This window comes from Convolutriloba macropyga, chromosome 14 (assembly GCF_964194025.1).
Source record: "Convolutriloba macropyga chromosome 14, txConMacr16.3, whole genome shotgun sequence".
Classification (NCBI taxonomy): Eukaryota; Metazoa; Xenacoelomorpha; order Acoela; family Convolutidae; genus Convolutriloba; species Convolutriloba macropyga.
In genome coordinates this window covers 43,498,176-43,520,312 of record NC_134481.1, presented here as the reverse complement: position 1 = coordinate 43,520,312, position 22,137 = coordinate 43,498,176, and the positions used below count along the sequence as shown (strand labels likewise).

The 22,137-nt window shown below is 37.0% G+C and overlaps 1 protein-coding gene across 1 annotated transcript; it reads right to left on the bottom strand.

Annotated features, from left to right (window-relative positions):
• Positions 1–806: 806 nt before the first annotated feature.
• On the bottom strand, positions 807–22,137 carry LOC142353004 (sulfite oxidase-like). The gene is made up of 5 exons (XM_075405182.1): positions 21,583–22,137; positions 17,620–17,999; positions 15,138–15,342; positions 14,345–14,586; positions 807–1,406 (listed from the first exon to the last, which is right to left on the bottom strand). Exons 1-5 carry the CDS (start codon positions 22,091–22,093, stop codon positions 1,005–1,007), a joined length of 1,740 nt encoding a protein of 579 aa, XP_075261297.1. The 5' UTR covers positions 22,094–22,137; the 3' UTR covers positions 807–1,004.

Here is a 22,137-nt window from a genome sequence, read left to right as displayed (position 1 = left end):
GACCAATGCATGCTGATCCAAAAATACAGCACTTAACAGTCGTGACGGTATTTCCTTGAGATATTAATCGATTGTGGGGCTAATTGATCTTGAGCATTCTGGTTGATAAGGGTACCCCTATCTACCCAAGTGGGTAAGGGTGGGACAGCACAAACACACAACCCTCCACTTACATGGCTGTTTCTGATACTGCCTTCCTTGATAACATTACTGGAGTATTGTAAGACGGAATTAAGCAATATTCCATATTCATGGTTCTTCTCTAAGGCCGGTTTTTTTCCACAACCAAGGTCCTGCTAAGATCTCATGCTCAAATAACGCTTTTATATTCGCTTAATTATATATTGCTCTCAAATCAATACGGGGAGGTCTGTAAACATTGCAAAACTTTCGAAAATATAAAATTCGATCGCTATCATTAAATCGCCCTTTCCCGCTATAACTCCTCACACAAAATTAAGTGTCGTATACTTATGTTCGAAACGCAAATTGTCAGCCCAAAAAAATTAATTGTCGAAAATTAAATTCAAATCAAAACAATATGTCAGCAATCCTTGTTGCGGAGTATCTTGAAGTCATGAAGATAGTTTTGTATTTTTGGTTGTTATGCCTATGTTGCTTGCATACAACAGGATTAATGAGGGGTTACAACAGTATAATGTTTTCCCCCAATTTTAAAAGTACTTAGATAAACTCTTTTTTATTTTGGTTTATTTTCATCAAGCTATACTGAACGAGTCACTTGAGAACGGGCCATCGGTACAATAGTGCTCTCCCACGTTCAAATTTTGACTATTTTTAACAAGTAATTTTGAAAAGAATGAATGTATTATAATTATTAAAAATAATTTATAAATCTACAATACTACAGATATGATTTGAACAGGATAAATAGAAGCGTAGAAACGAAAGTAGAAAATTATACAGAGTTCCTGTTTAATTAATGATGTTTATGATTATGCGGTAGAGTCTATTGGAAAATTTGCATGGAAAATTGTTTGCTCTCAGTCTACTAATTTGAGTTTGATCCGATGCCAGGAGTTGTTCATGATACCTCTAATATTCCAGACATCTTTTGCATCTTTAGGCATCACATTATGAGAAGAGTCTGTAGCTTTGACCACAATATCCAATTCTTTACAATTTGAAGTCGACATTAACTTTTTAAGAGTGTCCGATTCCACTGTGAATGTCCACAACCGCCAGCCGAACTCTTTTGGTGCCTCCTGGTCGGAATCGAGGAGTTCTGCCTGATTCCAGGAGTTTCCCCCGTCAAGTGAGACATCGACTCTGACGATTCCATTGCCTCCCCCACTGTAAGCATATCCTTTTAATTCCAAATCGGAGTCTGTTTTGATGGATGTGTTTGGGGAAGGAGTACACAGAGCACATTGAACAGGACACTCCTAAGAACAAAAGTAATCACGCAATATCTATCAGTGCAAAATTCATCATAAGGCTACTTGGAAAAAAACATATAGATGACATTACAATTCGGTAGAACAACAGAACCGACAGTCTAATACAGTCCAGTTTCGATGATATTTGAGAGTGTACACACTTCACAAAAACATGACACAAACATAAGTGACTAATATCGGATGAACAGTTCTCAAAAGACTGCAAGGTTTTGGTTCGAATTTGGCCCCGTGAGTCTAAAGGGTTCATTTTAGTCACGTTATGGGCTTGTGTCAAAATGCGGAATTAGAGCTAATTATCCACCACCACCCATTGAGTAACTACAATCTAGGGTACGATTTCATCGGTCACTTAAACTACGAGGCAGAGCTTAGTTTGAAAGATTGAACTGAAACTTAAAGGTGTGAAACTCTAAAATTTGTCCTAAACTTGTGTAGGACAAAAACTTTTACTTCGTTAAGTCTAAGTTCAATCTTTCAAACTAAGAAATGTAACTTTTGACATTCGAATCCAACCGCTATAAATAATCGGCTGCTTCGCTATTGGAGAAGGAGACCTTTAGTTTATTTCAATTCCAGAACATTTTTAAGAAGAAAACTTTTCGTTCTTTAATCTGCAAAATTGTACACTCAACTTCAATTTCAAATGAATTTCAACACTTTTGTACCCTTTGGTTCTCTACAAATGCTTAGAACAAATCTTAGTCCCACTCGGGTCTCGTGCTCCGCATTCGGGCACAAGCACCCTCTTGTCAGGGCACTAAGTCCCTCGGGCTAATAAGGTTTTGTTGTAACATGTACTTAATCACCACAAGAACACCGAGAGAGAGAGAGAGAGAGAGAGAGAGAGAGAGAGAGATAACAACCGTGTGCTGATATTTTAAATCAACTCTCGTTGCGATTACGACAATTGAAAAACTTCTGCCACCGTGTAGCTGAATAGATTCAATTTTCCCACGACTCTTTGTAGCAACAAAGGCGACAAAAGCATGGCGAAAAAAATAGCTTAATCACGAGGCCGAGTTTCGTCACCGCATCAGATTTCTTTAGTCTTCTTAGGGCGCTAAGAAGTAATTTAATCGACATTGTTCACTGTCATCGCCACGAGCGGTGATTAATGATTATTAAGTTGGTTATTATAATGAATATTGTTGAATACTCTAACATTTGTTAACGACATCGAGAAGTTCTCAAACTCTCAGGCGAATACTCTCCATATAGCATAAGTGTGGGTGTGTGTTTGTGTGTGCGTGGGGGGGGGGGAGAGTGTCGGAAAGAGTAAAATCACAGCAGTTTCGCCAAAGCTTCAGATATTTTGGCAGTATTCATCGGGTGCCAACAAGTCATTTCATCGGTTACTTTTGAAACGGTTGTTATCGTAACGAGAGTTGATTAAATGAAACTAGGTTTTGCGTAATTCTCATATGACAACTTTTAATTCACCGTCACTATTTGGCACACGAACTTAATTTCAAGAAAGAGTCCAAATAGAAGTAATTTTGTTCACCCAAAATGAAATCTAGGCTTAGGAATGCACACTTAAAACATAAAACGACTAACGTCAGAAAAATTGCTCTCGAAGGACAGGCGGGGCAATTTAATTCAGGGGCTGTAGCCTAGAAGTTTCTCTTTATGGGTGCAAAAACATCAGCCAAAAGCAGATTTCGAACCCTGACCACCTGAGTCGGATTCCGTCACCTCATCTGAGGTATTAACCACTCGTCTATCAGGGCCTTGTAATAGTCTCTCTAACAATCAGTTTTGTTTGAACAAATTTTTTTTCGAGATGAGAGCAATTGAAATCACTAAAAAATCAAGAAGTGCGTGAAAAAGTCAAAGATGATTCTAGAAAAGCCCAAATGGTCAAGCGAAAAATCTGCGTAAAAAGACACACATTTAGAATAATTGCTTCTCACTGGAGAGCAACTAATCACTCTAGGTGAAGTAAAATACAGACCGACAAAAAGTTAACGCAATTGAAAAAAAACCGCTCAGCTTTGTTTCGAAACAATTTACATTCACTGATTTGCTATCACAATCGCATTCCGCAAAAACAATATTCCAAAACCGCGAAATAAAACATTTAAACTGTAGCAACAATTCAAATTTTGAAGGACGAAATTAACGAAGTCTAAACATCAAAAATTATTTGAATTCCACATCAAGGACAACGACCTGTCAATTAATCGAATTCCAATTAGCGTAACAACTATAACGTAACGGAACGAAAAACAAGATCAACAAGACTGCTCTTTGGAGATCAACAAGACTGCTCTTTGTGTGAGCGGCGCGAAAATGTATAACACAGAATGTGTGTAAACAGCTAAACAAAAAACTAAAACAGCATCAACTTAGCTATTGCTTAACTTACAGCAATGCAGCTCTAAAATTCAAACAACGTCATAAACTGAGTTCACGGTCAATAGCATAAGTTAAATAGTTTTTTTAGACTCAAATTTGAAACCAATGAAAGAATGGACAGTTTAACATAGAGTTGTAAAAGGAAAAACCAATGGTTGTTTATCAAAAACCAGGTCCTAACACTAATTATACATCAGTTCATCATTGTCCTTTTACAAGCCATGAATGCTACTTTAAAACTTTAAAAAAACAATTGTAATTAAGTGAATTGCAACTGCAATATGTGAAAACAAAACAAGTGAATCACTTACTAAATGACATCCTCAGTGTGTACTGAATTATTAAATCAAAACAAAATTAAAACAAAATTGATCAAAAGTTGAAAAACCGGAACAGCAGACCGAAAATAACTAATCGCAGTGGCTGAAATTAATTCTATGCTAACTTGCTCGAGATTAGCGCATTTGGCCATGCTTAACACACCACCGCCAACTTCAGCTGGGCTATGAATTCTAGCGGATTTGGCGTTTAGCAAAATAGGAAAATGAGAGTTCTAGCCGAATGCTCTTATTTCATTGGTCAACCAATCTGATTGGTTAAACTTAAGCAAGACAAATATAAGAACAAGCGAATTGAATCAGTGGTTGCCGCTTGATTATGTATTTTACGATCGTGTATCTGTCGACTCGGCCCCATGTGTCAGTCACTTCTCCCCTGGCGGTGGAGGGGAAGTGTACGACCAGGAAAAAGGCTTTCGTTGCAGCATTTGTTGAAAACTTTGCTTACAAATGTTTTAAGCAATTAATTAAAAGAAGAATCAGATAGCGGAACTAAAATTATTCAACTTCATTTCTCATATTGCCATCCTCCGCCTCAGCGGCTCTTAGGAGTTGATAGCAATCTATCAAAACAAAATATTACCACGACCGAAGACGTTATACGCAATAGCATCAGTGTTCGTAAATCTTACTAAATCAACTCTAACATATTCCATTTTAGACATAGCGTACCAATTTCTGCTTTTCAAATTTATTGTCCTGGTACCAAAATATTCAATTGCAAACAAAGAGTTCCACAATATAATAATGAAGAAGAAACGGGTAGACTGCCGCAACTATGTTTTACCAGTTTATCGTTTCTCACGACTAAACAACAATTGATTTTTAAAGCTGCAACACATTAATTTTTAGGCAAATTGAAATGTGACCTCTGTTTAAACGTAGGGTATGAAAATAAATTGACTGATTGCCCAGCGTAAATTTTCCTTGGGAATAAGTGCTTCTCAAGGTTGTAGGAAAAATGATATTTTGAGCAAATCTGCTCACAATTTCCATCTTAAGTTTTCCATTTTAGTCGTGAGTTCTGGTTGCTGTTTTTTTTTAATTGACATTGATCATATTTCAAACAGAATATTGCAATGAGTCAAAACATTCTGAATTCTGATTAATTGCTCTTGAACGAAGTTCATGGCAATTATTGTAAACGTGTGTCTTTTTTTCTGCAAAATGTTCGCTTGACCATTTTCACTTTTCGAGTGACTTTTACGCCTTTGAGTTTCTGCGTTTCGCGTGATCTAAAATTCTCTCTTAATCACAATTTCAAGCAGCTTAACTCAATTGGCGGCAATTTAATACTAAAAGTCAAATGAAAAGTGCGTCAAAACGGTGTCCTGTTTTTTCACCCCTATTCTTTTAACCCCCTAAATTTTAAACCCGATTTTTTAACCCCTATATCATTTAACCCTCAATTATTTAACCACTATATTGTTTCACCCCGATTTTAAGCTTCCTATAATTGAGGATAATTAAGCCTCTATTAATTTTATATGAATTAATGGAGATTAAAATCGGGGTGAAATAACTGAGGTGTGAACAAACTTTTCACACCTCAATCATTTCACCCCGATTTTAATCTGTAAATTCATGGATCATAATTGTCAGGGACATAGAGCTAACGACGCAATAGTTTAATGCAAAACTATAACAATTAGCGAATTAGTTATCTCATCTAATCCTCAATGGGGCAATTAAAAGCAATTGAAAAGTGGATGGAACTCAAGAACACTTCTTGTTTTATCGCATTTTGAATTCAGCATGATAACTGCCAACTTTGAGTTTACTATTTCATCCAAAAACAAAGAAATATTGGTTGTAGAAGGCCATGAGTTTTATGTTAAAAGATTAAATAAGTTTAGCACTGCCTGGAATTGCGCAAAATATCAAAGTTTAAGTGCCGCGTTTCCGCTTTAACACAAGACGACCAACTTATTCGCGTGAACGGTGAACACAATCATAATGCTTTGATTGGAAAGCCGGCCACACTAAAAGTTATAAAAGAGATCAAAGCCCTGAGTGAAAACCTAACGCCCGCAGCAGCCTTAGCTTCCGCAATTTTACCAGTAACTGACGTTCTTTCGACCCAGTATGCATTGCCATCAAAACGAAATTTAAAACAAACCTCGCAGCGCTTGAGAAAGGTTATACAAACAGTGTCAATTTATGAGCCATCGGACCGGCAATTTGATATACCTGATAATTTTCAAGAGTTTTTGCGGTATGACAGCGGAAAAGAACACCACGAGCGTATTTTAGTTTTTGGTGATCCCTATATGACATCCGTTCCCGAAAGCTCCAAGTTTTGGCTTGGGGATGGAACGTTTAAACTATCGCCCAAAAACTTCTATGAAATATACACCCTTCATGTGTATGTTCTCAGTATTGCCCCTGCTTGTTTATATGCCATCCTTCCCAATAAAACGGAAAAAACCGTACAGCCAATAACTTGATGCCTTAAAAACCTTTGCCCCAGATTGCAAGCCAGATAAGGTTCTGTTGGATTTTGAAATTGCCCCCATTAATGACTTTCAAAAACATCATCCAGCTTCAATGTTGTCGGGCTGTTATTTCCATTTAACTCAAAATTTTGTTAGAAAAATTGGAGAACTTGGACTAAAAAAGCTGGTGTCAGAAAATCATTAAGTGGCCCTGGCGCTTGAAATGATCCCTGCTCTAGCTTTCGAAAAAAATGAGCAAATAGAAAAATCTTTTGAATTGATTGTCGAGGAAATAACTAATGTGGCGGATCAGCAGAATTTAGATAGCGTCGTTATTGAGAAAATAGACGAGCTTTGTTTATATTTCCAAACAAATTATATCAAGTGTCCACTATTGAACCGTCTTGCCACATTCTCCCCACAAATTTGGAATTAAGGAGACGCAGCCATTTGAGGGAATTGCTAGAACAACTAATGCTGTTGAGGGCTGGCATTATGGGATACAAGCTTTGTTCAGCGTATCCCATCCCGGAATTTGGAAACTTTTGACTAACTTACAAAAAGACGCAGCGGTCCAAAAATTAAACTTTTTTTGAATGCCTCATCCGGTCACAAATTCCCAAAGAAGAAGAAGTATGAGAATTGGAAAGGGAAAGTGCAAAACTTGGTGAAAATTTACAGGGATGAAACTGATATTCATTTTTTCAGGACTATTGCCAGTTTGACTTAGTTGTGTATTTATTGTGTATTTTATTGTGTTTGTTTTTATGTTAACTTAAATTCGAAATCCATCTTAATATTGTTGAGTTGGCGCCCTCCTTGCGTCCTCACGGAGTTACCTCGAAGCCTCATATCGCGACTCATTAGGGAATTTGATCCCGGGCGTTAACCCTATGATGGGAACCCTAATTGGGACACAGTTTTGCAACATTTAGATATGAAGCTTGCACAGCGTAGCTGCTAGCAAAAATATCAACCTGGATTTCATTGGAAATTCTGTTAAATACACGGTTAAATTTAGTTTTGAATTGCTATTTTATGCCTGCTCGGAAAGTAGTTTTAAAATTTAGCTTACATCCTTCCATTTGAAAAGTACCGGTTCTTCCGTCTTCTAGACAAGGACAGTTTTTGAACTTTTTTGATTCAAATCAAAGTGCAACATAAAAGAGGTCAGAATTGTCAAGTGTTCTTTTTTGATCAAAGTCATTGTTCTAAAAAACAGTCTCGTCATTATTCTTTGATTTTAAACAAACGCAAGCTGTTCAATGCCGCACTCTTAAAGGTCAGTAGTTTTGTGTTATTTAAGTCCTTTGAACTTTAGCTTTGCTAATTGTTCTTTTGGATGCCGAAATAGATGAAAGATTTCGGTGTTAAACCGACTTCGGAGTGAATAAAATGCGGGGTTAAGTGACTGAGGGGTGATTATATACGGGGTTAAATTATAGGGGGTTAAATAAATCGGGGTGAAAAGAAGTAGAACTGTCGAAACTGGTGTCATTTTTTACTTTAAATGTTAATAGTGGCATATGTTAACCTCTAATGTGTTTATTTGCAGCCCACTGTTGAACTTCTGAGTCCGATTTAGCCACCCCCCCCCCCCCCGATTGAAGCAGGCTGCAATACTTTAGAGCTCCCACTAGTCGTTCGAGAGCAATTCTTCCGACGTTTAGTCGGTTATGTTCAATTCTGGTATTAAAAATTTGGAATTAAAAAACTAGAACACAAGGTGAGAGTAGGACCCCGTGCCTTTCCCCAAAACCGTAGAAAATGGATTATAGACTGGTTTAGTGAAAAAAAACAGAGCTCAGTAACAAGCCCATCAATGCTCCGTCCCAATTATAATTGTCCCAAAAATGTCCCAATTGCTATTTTATGCCTACTCGGAAATTAGGTTTTAAAATTTAGCTTACATCTTTCCATTTGAAAAGTACCGGTTCTTCCGTCTCCTAGACTAGGACAGTTTTTGAACTTTTTTGATTCAAATCAAAGTGCAACATAAAAGAGGTCAGACTTGTCAAGTGTTCTTCTTCGATCAAAGTCATTTCTCTAAAAATCAGTCTCGTCATTATTCTTTGATTTTAAACAAACGCAAGCTGTTCAATGCCGCACTCTTGAAGGTCAGTACTTTTGTGTTATTTAAGTCCTTTGAACTTTAACTTTGCTAATTGTTCTTTTGGATCCCGAAATAGATGAAAGATTTCGGTGTTAAACCGATTTCGGAGTGAATAAAATGCGGGGTTAAGTGACTGAGGGGTGATTATATACGGGGTTAAATTATAGGAGGTTAAAAAAATCGAGGTGAGAAGAAGTAGAACCGTCGAAACTGGTGCCATTTTTCACTTTAAATCTTAATAGTGGCATATGTTAACCTCTAATGTGTTTATTTGCAGCCCACTGTTGAACTTCTGAGTCCGATTTAGCCACCCCCCCCCCCCCCCCGATTGAAGCAGGCTGCAATACATTAGAGCTCCCACTAGTCGTTCGAGAGCAATTCTTCCGACGTTTAGTCGGTTATGTTCAATTCTGGTATTAAAAATTTGGAATTAAAAAACTAGAACACAAGGTGAGAGTAGGACCCCGTGCCTTTCCCCAAAACCGTAGAAAATGGATTATAGACTGGTTTAGTGAAAAAAAAACAGCTCAGTAACAAGCCCATCAATGCTTCGTCCCAATTATAATTGTCCCAAAAATGTCCCAATTGCTATTTTATGCCTACTCGGAAATTAGGTTTTAAAATTTAGCTTACATCTTTCCATTTGAAAAGTACCGGTTCTTCCGTCTCCTAGACTAGGACAGTTTTTGAACTTTTTTGATTCAAATTAAAGTGCAACATAAAAGAGGTCAGACTTGTCAAGTGTTCTTCTTCGATCAAAGTCATTTCTCTAAAAATCAGTCTCGTCATTATTCTTTGATTTTAAACAAACGCAAGCTGTTCAATGCCGCACTCTTGAAGGTCAGTACTTTTGTGTTATTTAAGTCCTTTGAACTTTAGCTTTGCTAATTGTTCTTTTGGATGCCGAAATAGATGAAAGATTTCGGTGTTAAACCGATTTCGGAGTGAATAAAATGCGGGGTTAAGTGACTGAGGGGTGATTATATACGGGGTTAAATTATAGGAGGTTAAAAAAAATCGAGGTGAAAAGAAGTAGAACCGTCGAAACTGGTGCCATTTTTCACTTTAAATCTTAATAGTGGCATATGTTAACCTCTAATGTGTTTATTTGCAGCCCACTGTTGAACTTCTGAGTCCGATTTAGCCACCCCCCCCCCCCCGATTGAAGCAGGCTGCAATACATTAGAGCTCCCACTAGTCGTTCGAGAGCAATTCTTCCGACGTTTAGTCGGTTATGTTCAATTCTGGTATTAAAAATTTGGAATTAAAAAACTAGAACACAAGGTGAGAGCAGGACCCCGTGCCTTTCCCCAAAACCGTAGAAAATGGATTATAGACTGGTTTAGTGAAAAAAAAACAGAGCTCAGTAACAAGCCCATCAATGCTTCGTCCCAATTATAATTGTCCCAAAAATGTCCCAATTGCTATTTTATGCCTACTCGGAAATTAGGTTTTAAAATTTAGCTTACATCTTTCCATTTGAAAAGTACCGGTTCTTCCGTCTCCTAGACTAGGACAGTTTTTGAACTTTTTTGATTCAAATTAAAGTGCAACATAAAAGAGGTCAGACTTGTCAAGTGTTCTTCTTCGATCAAAGTCATTTCTCTAAAAATCAGTCTCGTCATTATTCTTTGATTTTAAACAAACGCAAGCTGTTCAATGCCGCACTCTTGAAGGTCAGTACTTTTGTGTTATTTAAGTCCTTTGAACTTTAGCTTTGCTAATTGTTCTTTTGGATGCCGAAATAGATGAAAGATTTCGGTGTTAAACCGATTTCGGAGTGAATAAAATGCGGGGTTAAGTGACTGAGGGGTGATTATATACGGGGTTAAATTATAGGAGGTTAAAAAAATCGAGGTGAAAAGAAGTAGAACCGTCGAAACTGGTGCCATTTTTCACTTTAAATCTTAATAGTGGCATATGTTAACCTCTAATGTGTTTATTTGCAGCCCACTGTTGAACTTCTGAGTCCGATTTAGCCACCCCCCCCCCCCGATTGAAGCAGGCTGCAATACATTAGAGCTCCCACTAGTCGTTCGAGAGCAATTCTTCCGACGTTTAGTCGGTTATGTTCAATTCTGGTATTAAAAATTTGGAATTAAAAAACTAGAACACAAGGTGAGAGTAGGACCCCGTGCCTTTCCCCAAAACCGTAGAAAATGGATTATAGACTGGTTTAGTGAAAAAAAAACAGAGCTCAGTAACAAGCCCATCAATGCTTCGTCCCAATTATAATTGTCCCAAAAATGTCCCAATTGCTATTTTATGCCTACTCGGAAATTAGGTTTTAAAATTTAGCTTACATCTTTCCATTTGAAAAGTACCGGTTCTTCCGTCTCCTAGACTAGGACAGTTTTTGAACTTTTTTGATTCAAATTAAAGTGCAACATAAAAGAGGTCAGACTTGTCAAGTGTTCTTCTTCGATCAAAGTCATTTCTCTAAAAATCAGTCTCGTCATTATTCTTTGATTTTAAACAAACGCAAGCTGTTCAATGCCGCACTCTTGAAGGTCAGTACTTTTGTGTTATTTAAGTCCTTTGAACTTTAGCTTTGCTAATTGTTCTTTTGGATGCCGAAATAGATGAAAGATTTCGGTGTTAAACCGATTTCGGAGTGAATAAAATGCGGGGTTAAGTGACTGAGGGGTGATTATATACGGGGTTAAATTATAGGAGGTTAAAAAAATCGAGGTGAAAAGAAGTAGAACCGTCGAAACTGGTGCCATTTTTCACTTTAAATCTTAATAGTGGCATATGTTAACCTCTAATGTGGTTATTTGAAGCCCACTGTTGAACTTCTGAGTCTCCTTTAGCCACCCCCCCCCCGATTGAAGCAGGCTGCAATAGATTAGAGCTTCCACTAGTCGTTCGAGAGCAATTCTTCCGACGTTTAGTCGGTTATGTTCAATTCTGGTATTAAAAATTTTGAATTAAAAAACTAGAACACAAGGTGAGAGTAGGACCCCGTGCCTTTCCCCAAAACCGTAGAAAATGGATTATAGACTGGTTTAGTGAAAAAAACAGCTCAGTAACAAGCCCATCAATGCTTCGTCCCAATGATAATTGTCCCAAAAATGTCCCAATTGCTATTTTATGCCTACTCGGAAATTAGGTTTTAAAATTTAGCTTACATCTTTCCATTTGAAAAGTACCGGTTCTTCCGTCTCCTAGACTAGGACAGTTTTTGAACTTTTTTGATTCAAATCAAAGTGCAACATAAAAGAGGTCAGACTTGTCAAGTGTTCTTCTTCGATCAAAGTCATTTCTCTAAAAATCAGTCTCGTCATTATTCTTTGATTTTAAACAAACGCAAGCTGTTCAATGCCGCACTCTTGAAGGTCAGTACTTTTGTGTTATTTAAGTCCTTTGAACTTTAGCTTTGCTAATTGTTCTTTTGGATGCCGAAATAGATGAAAGATTTCGGTGTTAAACCGATTTCGGAGTGAATAAAATGCGGGGTTAAGTGACTGAGGGGTGATTATATACGGGGTTAAATTATAGGAGGTTAAAAAAATCGAGGTGAAAAGAAGTAGAACCGTCGAAACTGGTGCCATTTTTCACTTTAAATCTTAATAGTGGCATATGTTAACCTCTAATGTGGTTATTTGAAGCCCACTGTTGAACTTCTGAGTCTCCTTTAGCCACCCCCCCCCCCGATTGAAGCAGGCTGCAATAGATTAGAGCTTCCACTAGTCGTTCGAGAGCAATTCTTCCGACGTTTAGTCGGTTATGTTCAATTCTGGTATTAAAAATTTTGAATTAAAAAACTAGAACACAAGGTGAGAGTAGGACCCCGTGCCTTTCCCCAAAACCGTAGAAAATGGATTATAGACTGGTTTAGTGAAAAAAACAGCTCAGTAACAAGCCCATCAATGCTTCGTCCCAATGATAATTGTCCCAAAAATGTCCCAATTGCTATTTTATGCCTACTCGGAAATTAGGTTTTAAAATTTAGCTTACATCTTTCCATTTGAAAAGTACCGGTTCTTCCGTCTCCTAGACTAGGACAGTTTTTGAACTTTTTTGATTCAAATCAAAGTGCAACATAAAAGAGGTCAGACTTGTCAAGTGTTCTTCTTCGATCAAAGTCATTTCTCTAAAAATCAGTCTCGTCATTATTCTTTGATTTTAAACAAACGCAAGCTGTTCAATGCCGCACTCTTGAAGGTCAGTACTTTTGTGTTATTTAAGTCCTTTGAACTTTAGCTTTGCTAATTGTTCTTTTGGATGCCGAAATAGATGAAAGATTTCGGTGTTAAACCGATTTCGGAGTGAATAAAATGCGGGGTTAAGTGACTGAGGGGTGATTATATACGGGGTTAAATTATAGGAGGTTAAAAAAATCGAGGTGAAAAGAAGTAGAACCGTCGAAACTGGTGCCATTTTTCACTTTAAATCTTAATAGTGGCATATGTTAACCTCTAATGTGGTTATTTGAAGCCCACTGTTGAACTTCTGATTCTCATTTAGCCACCCACCCCCCCCCCCCCCGATTGAAGCAGGCTGCAATAGATTAGAGCTCCCACTAGTCGTTCGAGAGCAATTCTTCCGACGTTTAGTCGGTTATGTTCAATTCTGGTATTAAAATTTTGGAATTAAAAAACTAGAATACAAGGTGAGAGTACGACCCCGTGACTTTCCCCAAAACCGTAGAAAATGGATTATAGACTTGTTTAGTGAAAAAAAACAGAGCTCAGTAACAAGCCCATCAATGCTTCGTCCCAATTATAATTGTCCCATAAATGTCCCAATTGCTATTTTATGCCTACTCGGAAAGTAGGTTTTAAAATTTAGCTTACATCCTTCCATTTGAAAAGTACCGGTTCTTCCGTCTCCTAGACTAGGACAGTTTTTGAACTTTTTGATTCAAATCAAAGTGCAACATAGAAGAGGTCAGACTTGTCAAGTGTTCTTTTTCGATCAAAGTCATTTCTCTAAAAAGCAGTCTCGTCATTATTCTTTGATTTTAAACAAACGCAAGCTGTTCAATGCCGCACTCTTGAAGGTCAGTACTTTTGTGTTATTTAAGTCCTTTGAACTTTAGCGTTGCTAATTGTTCTTTTGGATGCCGAAATAGATAAAAGATTTCGGTGTTAAACCGATTTCGGGGTGAATAAATTGCGGGGTTAAGTGACTGAGGGGTGATTATATACGGGGTTAAATTATAGGGGGTTAAATAAATCGGGGTGAAAAGAAGTAGAACTGTCGAAACTGGTGACATTTTTTACTTTAAATCTTAATAGTGGTATATGTTAACCTCTAATGTGGTTATTTGAAGCCCACTATTAAACTTCTTACTCCCATTTAGCCACCCACCCCCGACTGAAGCAGGCTGCAATTAATTAGAGCTCCCACTATTCGTTCGAAAGCAATTCTTCCGACGTTTAGTCGGTTATGTTCAATTCTGGTATTAAAATTTTGGAATTAAAAAACTAGAACACAAGGTGAGAGTAGGACCCCGTGCCTTTCCCCAAAACCGTAGAAAATGGATTATAGACTTGTTTAGTGAAAAAAAAACAGAGCTCAGTAACAAGCCCCTCAATGCTTCGTCCCAATTATAAATGTCCCAAAAAGCTAAAATTGATGTTCGTATTACACTTGAAGACTGTAGCATATTAGACTGTATAGGCATAAAATGCTGTTAAATCTTAACTCAAGAGACACAAAGTAGATATTTACCTGAACAGAGGGTGACTTGGACCAATCAACATTGCTCCAATCAACAGAAGAGTGGAACATCTTGTAGTCCTTCTGTTGCCAATGGCTTTTGGATTCCTCTGTTGAGAGGCGGATATTTTTTAGCCACTTCACACTCCTGGCACCCACTGTCCCTGGTACCACCACTCGGAGAGGGAAGCCATGGTCACGCGAGAGAGGTTCCCCGTTCAACTCCCACGCCAACAGCACCTCACAATCCGCACCTAAAAATAGATAAAGAGTGAACTTTTACCTTCACCCAAAAACGTAGGAAGAAATATTAGAATAACATGATAGAAAAACAACATATATCAACAAACAACACCCCCACCCCAATTAAAAAAACCAAATTGCCATCTACAAAGATTTTAAACTTGCAAAGCTCGTATTTCAAACAAAGGATCAATTCTGCATCCCTCAACCACCCAGTGTTTTTATATCCGCGTGTTGTTATATAGCACGTTACTACAAAAAAGAACGGGCGCCTGAGGGCTTAAAAGTTATGCGCCCACTCCCACTAAGCGCGGGGGAGGGGTGGGATTGAGAGCGGCGAAACAGAACAGATCCCAAACAAGTTACGTGCCTCTTCTAAAGTCACTCACGGCTGTTACGTGGGTTATTGTCAGATTTTCTTAGTAACTTCAAAAGAGTCGCCTACATATACAAAATTATGAAATAAAATCTACCGCATTACGGCAAAATCCGAAATGATACTTAAGTTGAGAATATTTATGCAAGTTTGTATGAATGATTGTGCATGATATCGTTTACCTACTGATAGCTTTGTGAAGGGGGATGCTGGCACCGTAGCTGGTCCCATCAGCCGATGAGTCATAGCCCTCAAACTGGACATGTTTGAATTTCTTTTTCAGTTCTTCTTCACTCAGTCCAGTGCTGGTCAAGAGGACATCACGTAACAGAACTCCAGTCCAAGTAGCATTCGAGATGGCAGTCAATGCCCAAGTTAAGCCTTTCACTTCCTTAAATATCAAAAAAAGAAGAGCTCATATGATATCAGTGGACTGATACTTTTTCCTTGTTCATGAAAATTTTTCAATGCATAGTTGCTTACGCATTCAAATAGAGCTAAAACGAGAAAATGTTTTTCAAGAAAAAACGATGAAACATGGCAGGTCTATAGTTGCTTAGGACATAAACTACTTTTTAACGCAAAGAGTATAATTGATCTACGTTTGGTAATTTATATCGTAATCGTAGTCACAAACAAAAAAATACAGATATATACACTATAGTACCAAAAAGCTACGTACACCAAGGAAATTTTTTAAAAGCTGCACAAACATCAAATAATACATTTTGAGTTCAAATCAGTTCTCTACTAGCGGGAAGTTACACCTTTACTTTTTCTAATATATGGTAGACAGTTTGTGAAGTTTTCAGACAAATTTTTAAGGACATCTGAGTCAAGGCTTTGACTATTTTTCTTCCAATTTTCCCCGAATTTCTCCCCGAAAACAGTTAACACAGAAGACAATTTGCCGCACGTGAACAAGAAATTACAATAGAAAAACTTGTTTTTGTTCAAACATTATTTTCTTACTGTACTTGAAAAATAGAGCAAAGAAATTTATGCCCCAAAACCACTTGTTTTTGCTCCATTTCCAGTTTCAGCGTGACCAAAATCACTACTAAAATTTGACTTCAAAAATTATGAAAATGTGTGTACATATCTTCAAAAAAGAGCGCCTCAATCCAATTCAAGTTCTTTGCATTGTAAAAATGACGAACACCGCAATATAGCTCCACTCAGCTTACAGCTTCGCAGCTCTTTAAAGGATTCATTGTAGCAGCACATTCCATTGACCACCGAAAGCAACTGAGAAGGAAGGGTTTAAAGCAAACTTGATATTACAAAAAAGCAATATTTAGAGGGTAAGTTGATCATCTATGAGCAAGAAACTGATCACACAATTCAGCTTAAATCTCACAGCTAATTATTGTAAGAAATGACACCAAACAGATAAAACCAGTATATAATAGCAGAAAGATTAAAATATTTCTTCTGAGGCTTGCCGTGAAAACTGACATGATGAAACAAAAAGATAGCAGGACAATTCTTCAACCACAACTTGTTCACTATCAAGTAAAAAAACCAGCTCACGCAACGACTTGAAAATTACTTCCAGTGAGAAGTCAAATTGCCGCACGCGAACAAAAATTGGCTCTCAAAAGTGAAAAATTTGTCAAACTTCAATTCCTAAATCTCCTTTAAAAACTGGAGTAAATAAGGAGCCTTTTTGTTCCATTTCCATGTCTTGTCTCGATTAAAATTAACGCTCATATTTAACTGCAGAATTCAAAGTGTTTATGAAAATGATCACACTGAATAAGGCCACTTACAGGGAGTCAAAAAAAGATTTCATCAACGGCTATAGTTGCCTGAAAAGATAAAAATTTGACATGATTACAGGAAAAACACAGATTAAACAAAAATCCTAGAGCAATAGAGCCTAAAGTTACTTAAAAGGGGCGAAACAGTAGGGGAGTGTTTGTGTCGGAGCGGGGTTCAGACCTGCTTTAGGCACCGGCTTCACCAGTTTAACCCCTTTTTTGAGGACGAAAATGGTCCGGCGATAAATCGACTGAGCGAAAAGCACCATGAAGACCACCAGAGCCCAAATATTTTTTTCCAACTTTGTTTGAGAGAATTTAAATAATAAAATGTTCCTAAAATCAGGTATTAAACTGGAGTTCTAAGCAACCGAAAAAGGCAAAGATTCGAAAAAATTATTATTGTTAGAAATTCCAAAACTGCATTTCGAAACAACTTAGACAAAGGATGGCATCATTGAAGAACACAGACATGAACTCCTTAAAGAAGCTCAAACTGTTGTAACAAACTTTTTTATCTGTCAAAAAAACGTCATTAAACAAAACCAATCATGTATTACTGTCTAGCTATTAACTTGTGCTACTGTACGCAAAAAGTCATTTTACGAATGCGGTTGAGTTTCGCGTGACGCCGGTTTATTTCACTGCTTGGGTGAAAAAACGAACCCATGAAAACAATTACCCAGGTTCGTGATAACAAATGATTTTAGGCTTGCAAATTCAGTTGACGAGCCCTACGGTTCAGACTTAATTGCGTTCTCAACTCTGAATTTACGGAAAAGCAGATACACATTACTGCTTAAAACATTAATTCAAATATCATTATATACCCTGGTATAACATCGATAAAGCTATTACTAAACTGCAAGGTTTCTTTTAATAAAGATGTGTGAAAAAATATTCACCTTATATTTATTGAAGTCATCCCGCCTATTTCCGCTACATTGTATAACAGCTTCTACAGTTTTTGGTTTGAAATTCTTCTTCAAGTCATCCAAAGTCAGCCTCTTCGATGACACAGATTCCACTCCTTTTCCCTTCTGATCCCTTTCCCTCATTATCGTGCCCATTTCCACGTGAAACTCATAGTCGCTTTCCTTTATGTCAGGAACCGGCATGTGATTTCTCACGAAAAAGAGTGACTGAGGTGTGAACTGGTTTTGGACAGCAATTACGGGAGGCGTTTCAGCGTTGAAAGGTTTCTGTTGCCTCACAATCAGGGCCGGGTGTCTTTTGGGGTCATTGGTATAGGCATCTTGCACTGTTTCAGCCTTCTGTTGCAATGCTTAAATATTTTGCACAGGTTTATTACATAACAACGTAATCGATTCACAAGCGAAACAAGCTGTTATTTTTTCGTTTTAGTTATACAAATTTTCATTTTCACAATTTTATCTTTTTTAAATAATACTTTGGAAACGGCGATAACAAACTTTTGAGCATAATGAAATGATCAATTTTCAACTAAACGGGATAAGAAAAAAGTTACTAATCGGTGGGAGGGAAAAAAGAAGATTCAAAATTTGTAGATTGATTGAGCTTCTACCTGGGATATGTTCAATAAATTTTCGAACAATGGGGACATCAGATATTATCTTTACTACGCAGACACAATAAGAAAATTGCGCTTAAATTTATTATCTGAAAATAATTACTTTTAAAAATAAATTTAGCAGTTTTTGGACAAAAAGAAAATCAATCGCTGATTTTTTTCAAGTTTAAATTGCTTTGGTAAGCCATTGAAAACCTGAGCAGTGATTTAGTGTGATATTTAGGCAAGAGAATCATTGTGGTAAAAATACCATTTTTTACTTGTAAGATATGATATTATGATAACATGATATATTATTAAAGGCATCTACCAGTACCAAATATTTGAGTAAATTTACTCGTTTGTAAATTTCTCACTCATTTCCACTTCTTTATCCTAATACATTGTAAAAGTAGACAATACTTACCTATTCTCAATCCTTTCATTTATTCTGTAAATCGCAGCTACTTTATTTAAAAGAAGGTTTAATTTGGTACAGGTAGGCCACCTAATTTTTTGTTCCAAAAACGTCTTTTGTCAACAAATTTTTATTGTAACAAAACGTATGATCTTCCAATAGGCTGGTTTTGGAAAAACGGCTTGGCGGCAAACCGAAAGTTGGCAGACTTTTTTGTTACCGTCAATTTGCTTCTACTTCATTAGTCTAGCTTGATTAAAAAACTACTTTTCTATCTGTCCCGTTTTGCTAAAAATTCTGTTTAGATGCCCTCATCAATGTTTGTAATGCAAATCAACGCAATTCAATTGTTATCAAATCAAACAGAAATAAGCATTGAAACGTACCACAATCACAAATTGTTTTTTTGATAGTAATTTATTTTACAGAGGAAGGAGGTGATTTACATTATCATAATTTAACTTCTTTGAAAAACTACAGACGGGTTGTAAGCTGTTCAAAATTGAAGACTGCAAAATGGCAAACTTGGAAGCAGATTGATAACTAAGGACACTTTGAGATGTATAATATAGAATTTGAATATTTAGGATGGAGGTTTACCTTATTCGCAATTCCACAAGTATTCCTAGAAAAAATCCTTAAATCAAAAAACTACTGAAAGGGGTAGTAACTTCACAAACCCACTGCTCTTAATTAGACTAAAGGGTCACACCAAGCCCTTCGTTCGATCCCTAAATGAACTCTTTTGAGGCATTATAGAACAGTGCTCACTTGCCAATAATAATAATGTTAGAAGAAAAAAGTTTTGAAATGCCTCTATGTTGTGATATGTTAGTTCCTAAGAAATGTTCTTACCAAAAGGAATCAAGCGGTGACTCTACGATTGACTGAGGATTATACCAGGTCCTCAATTCAATTAACTAATTCATCGATCAACCAATATACTTGATTGAACAAGACAGTAGATGGCGTGAAGAGCTCGTCGGTGCTCACTCCACAACCCAACAAGACGAGTATTAACAAACTTCATAGAACGTTAAGAATTTGCCCATTAGGTACTTCAGGTTACTGCAGACAGTTTTTATTGTCTACTTGGTTAACCATTCCATACTACATGGGTTGACTTAACTTGCCCAAGTCTTCTACGATAAGGCAACCCTACCCTCAGAGTGGCTTCACGATGCGGTCTCCTGGAAGGAGCTTGGCCAATTAACACTCAGAAAATATACGTCTTGATGTCTCCGGCCTCAGTGTTGACCTCCAGTTTCGTTTCCTACCCTAACCTAATTATCTTTTGATTGACCACTATTTTTAATAGCCACCAAACTAAGATAGATCCAATTATTTTAAGCTAGATCTAAGGATTTGGTTTAGATCTTTAAAGGTGTGATGAAAAGTTGCTAGATCTGTACAATTAAAAGTTTCTAATTTAGAAAACACTGCACTAACAATTACCTAGTATTAAGGAATACTAGGTTCCGGTTCTTGTAGAACAACTAGTTTAAGATTTCTATCCCAAAAGGCTAAACGTATAGTCCCTACTTAATAGATATCGGCTTAGTTTCTCCTAACTTATGCTACCAGGTCCAGAAGGAGAAAATTGTTGAAAGATTGGTAAATTATTTTAACGAAAAGTAGTTACCCGAATACACTAACTTCAACAAAAATTGAAATCTTCAGTACCGTGACAGATCTGTTAACTCACTGGCCGACTCCTTAAATTTGACTATGACACGGATTTAGTTTTTTTCAGATTGGTTTCGTTACATAAACGGGCCGAAAATGAGCAGTATATATACTGCTTATCTATGTTTGGATATGATAGTAAAGTTCTCTTTACCACGGATTCCTAGTCGTTGTGTGAAAAGTGCCTTTTTGGGAAAAGTTTTCGGAAAGTCATTCATAACTTTGATACCATAAGTCCCCAATATGGGTTTCTAATCCTCCATTACGTGCGTGAGAATTTGGTGGTAGACCTACCATAGAGTCTTTATCAGAATCAATATTTACTCATTCACTCGTTCTCACCAGTTTAAATTTCTTCGTCATTATCTTTGTACGGTTCCAAATTTAGAATTTGCTTCTTTGTTGGGGAATAAATCAAAGTCAGTATTAATTTAGTTCTTTTCCGAAAAAGCTGAAGTTCAAGTTTCCGTTCCTACACAAACGGGTTGTAACCTGTTCAATATTGAACACTGCAAAATGGCAAACTTGGAAGCAGATTGATAACAAAGGACACTTTGAGATTGAATTATACGGCTTTCTTCCAAACATGCCGCTTCAATAATTTTGTAAGCAAACACACCTTCAATATAGTATTCAGTTACTGATGGAGCAGAGGCTTAATTACTTGCAAACAAATAATTGACGATATATCGAATAAAGTTTGCACATTGTTAATTTGATGGGTTGGAACATTATATGCAAAAATTAGCGATTCTCCTTGATCTGCCTTATTGTAAACAGGAAGATTTCACCCTAAACTCTAGAAATCTACAATTTATGATTGAAGATAAAAGATCATTGTTTTAAATCACCCGTTCCAATTTGTCGACCACCATTTGAAAAACTCATATTCGTGATCTTTTTGACAATTTTTGACAATTAATTCTGTTTTATTGGCTGCCAGAAGTATAGCGTGTCCCATGAAGTTGAAATAAACACACGTTTCAGAAAAAAGTGTTCAGATTGCTCATTTGCATGTTTTAGGCGTTTTTCGAACGTTCGATTATTTCAACTTTATGGAACTGAGAAAATTTTTGAGTTTTGGTTGAGTCTTTGCCTAAAAAATTTACAAAATAAAATAAATTTACTTCGGAAGGATGGCAAGGTGTAACTCCTACCAAGGAATGTTTGAACTTTTTGTGCTGAGCACATTTTTATGTGAGATTTCTTGTCATTTTTAAAAGTTCAACTTACTCTTGTAATCTTCGATATCCAAGTTCCCAATTCTATATTGCTCCAACATATCGTAAACCTGTTGTGTATGGTGTTGCGAATATACATTCCAATATGGCCCGATATCTCCTCCCGCGGCCAATAAAATGACGTCACCACCAGGGTGATTCTGAACGAAGTCTGTGACGTCATAAACACCATGCCCAAAAACCACCCAAACTCCATTCTCGACATTATTATGGGACTTCACAGCATTCAACTTGAAAGTTGGCAAATTATTCACAAATTTTCCTGCAATGTGGTCAACTTCACCAGTCGCAGATTTTGTTTCGCTTTTATCATCAAGTACAAATGGCGCAGTGCTTGCTATGAAAACAGCTACAGGATAACCAGCGCTGTGAAAATGACTTCTGCGTTGACGTCGATAATCACGCTCTTTATGCGCCAAAACTAAGCAACTTTTATTCGATTTCTGACACCAGTTAGTCGAAAATTGCTTCAAATTTAACAGGAGACGTCTTTGACTGTTCATATTTATGCTTTCAACAATACCAATCAATCTCGGCTCAGAGTCAT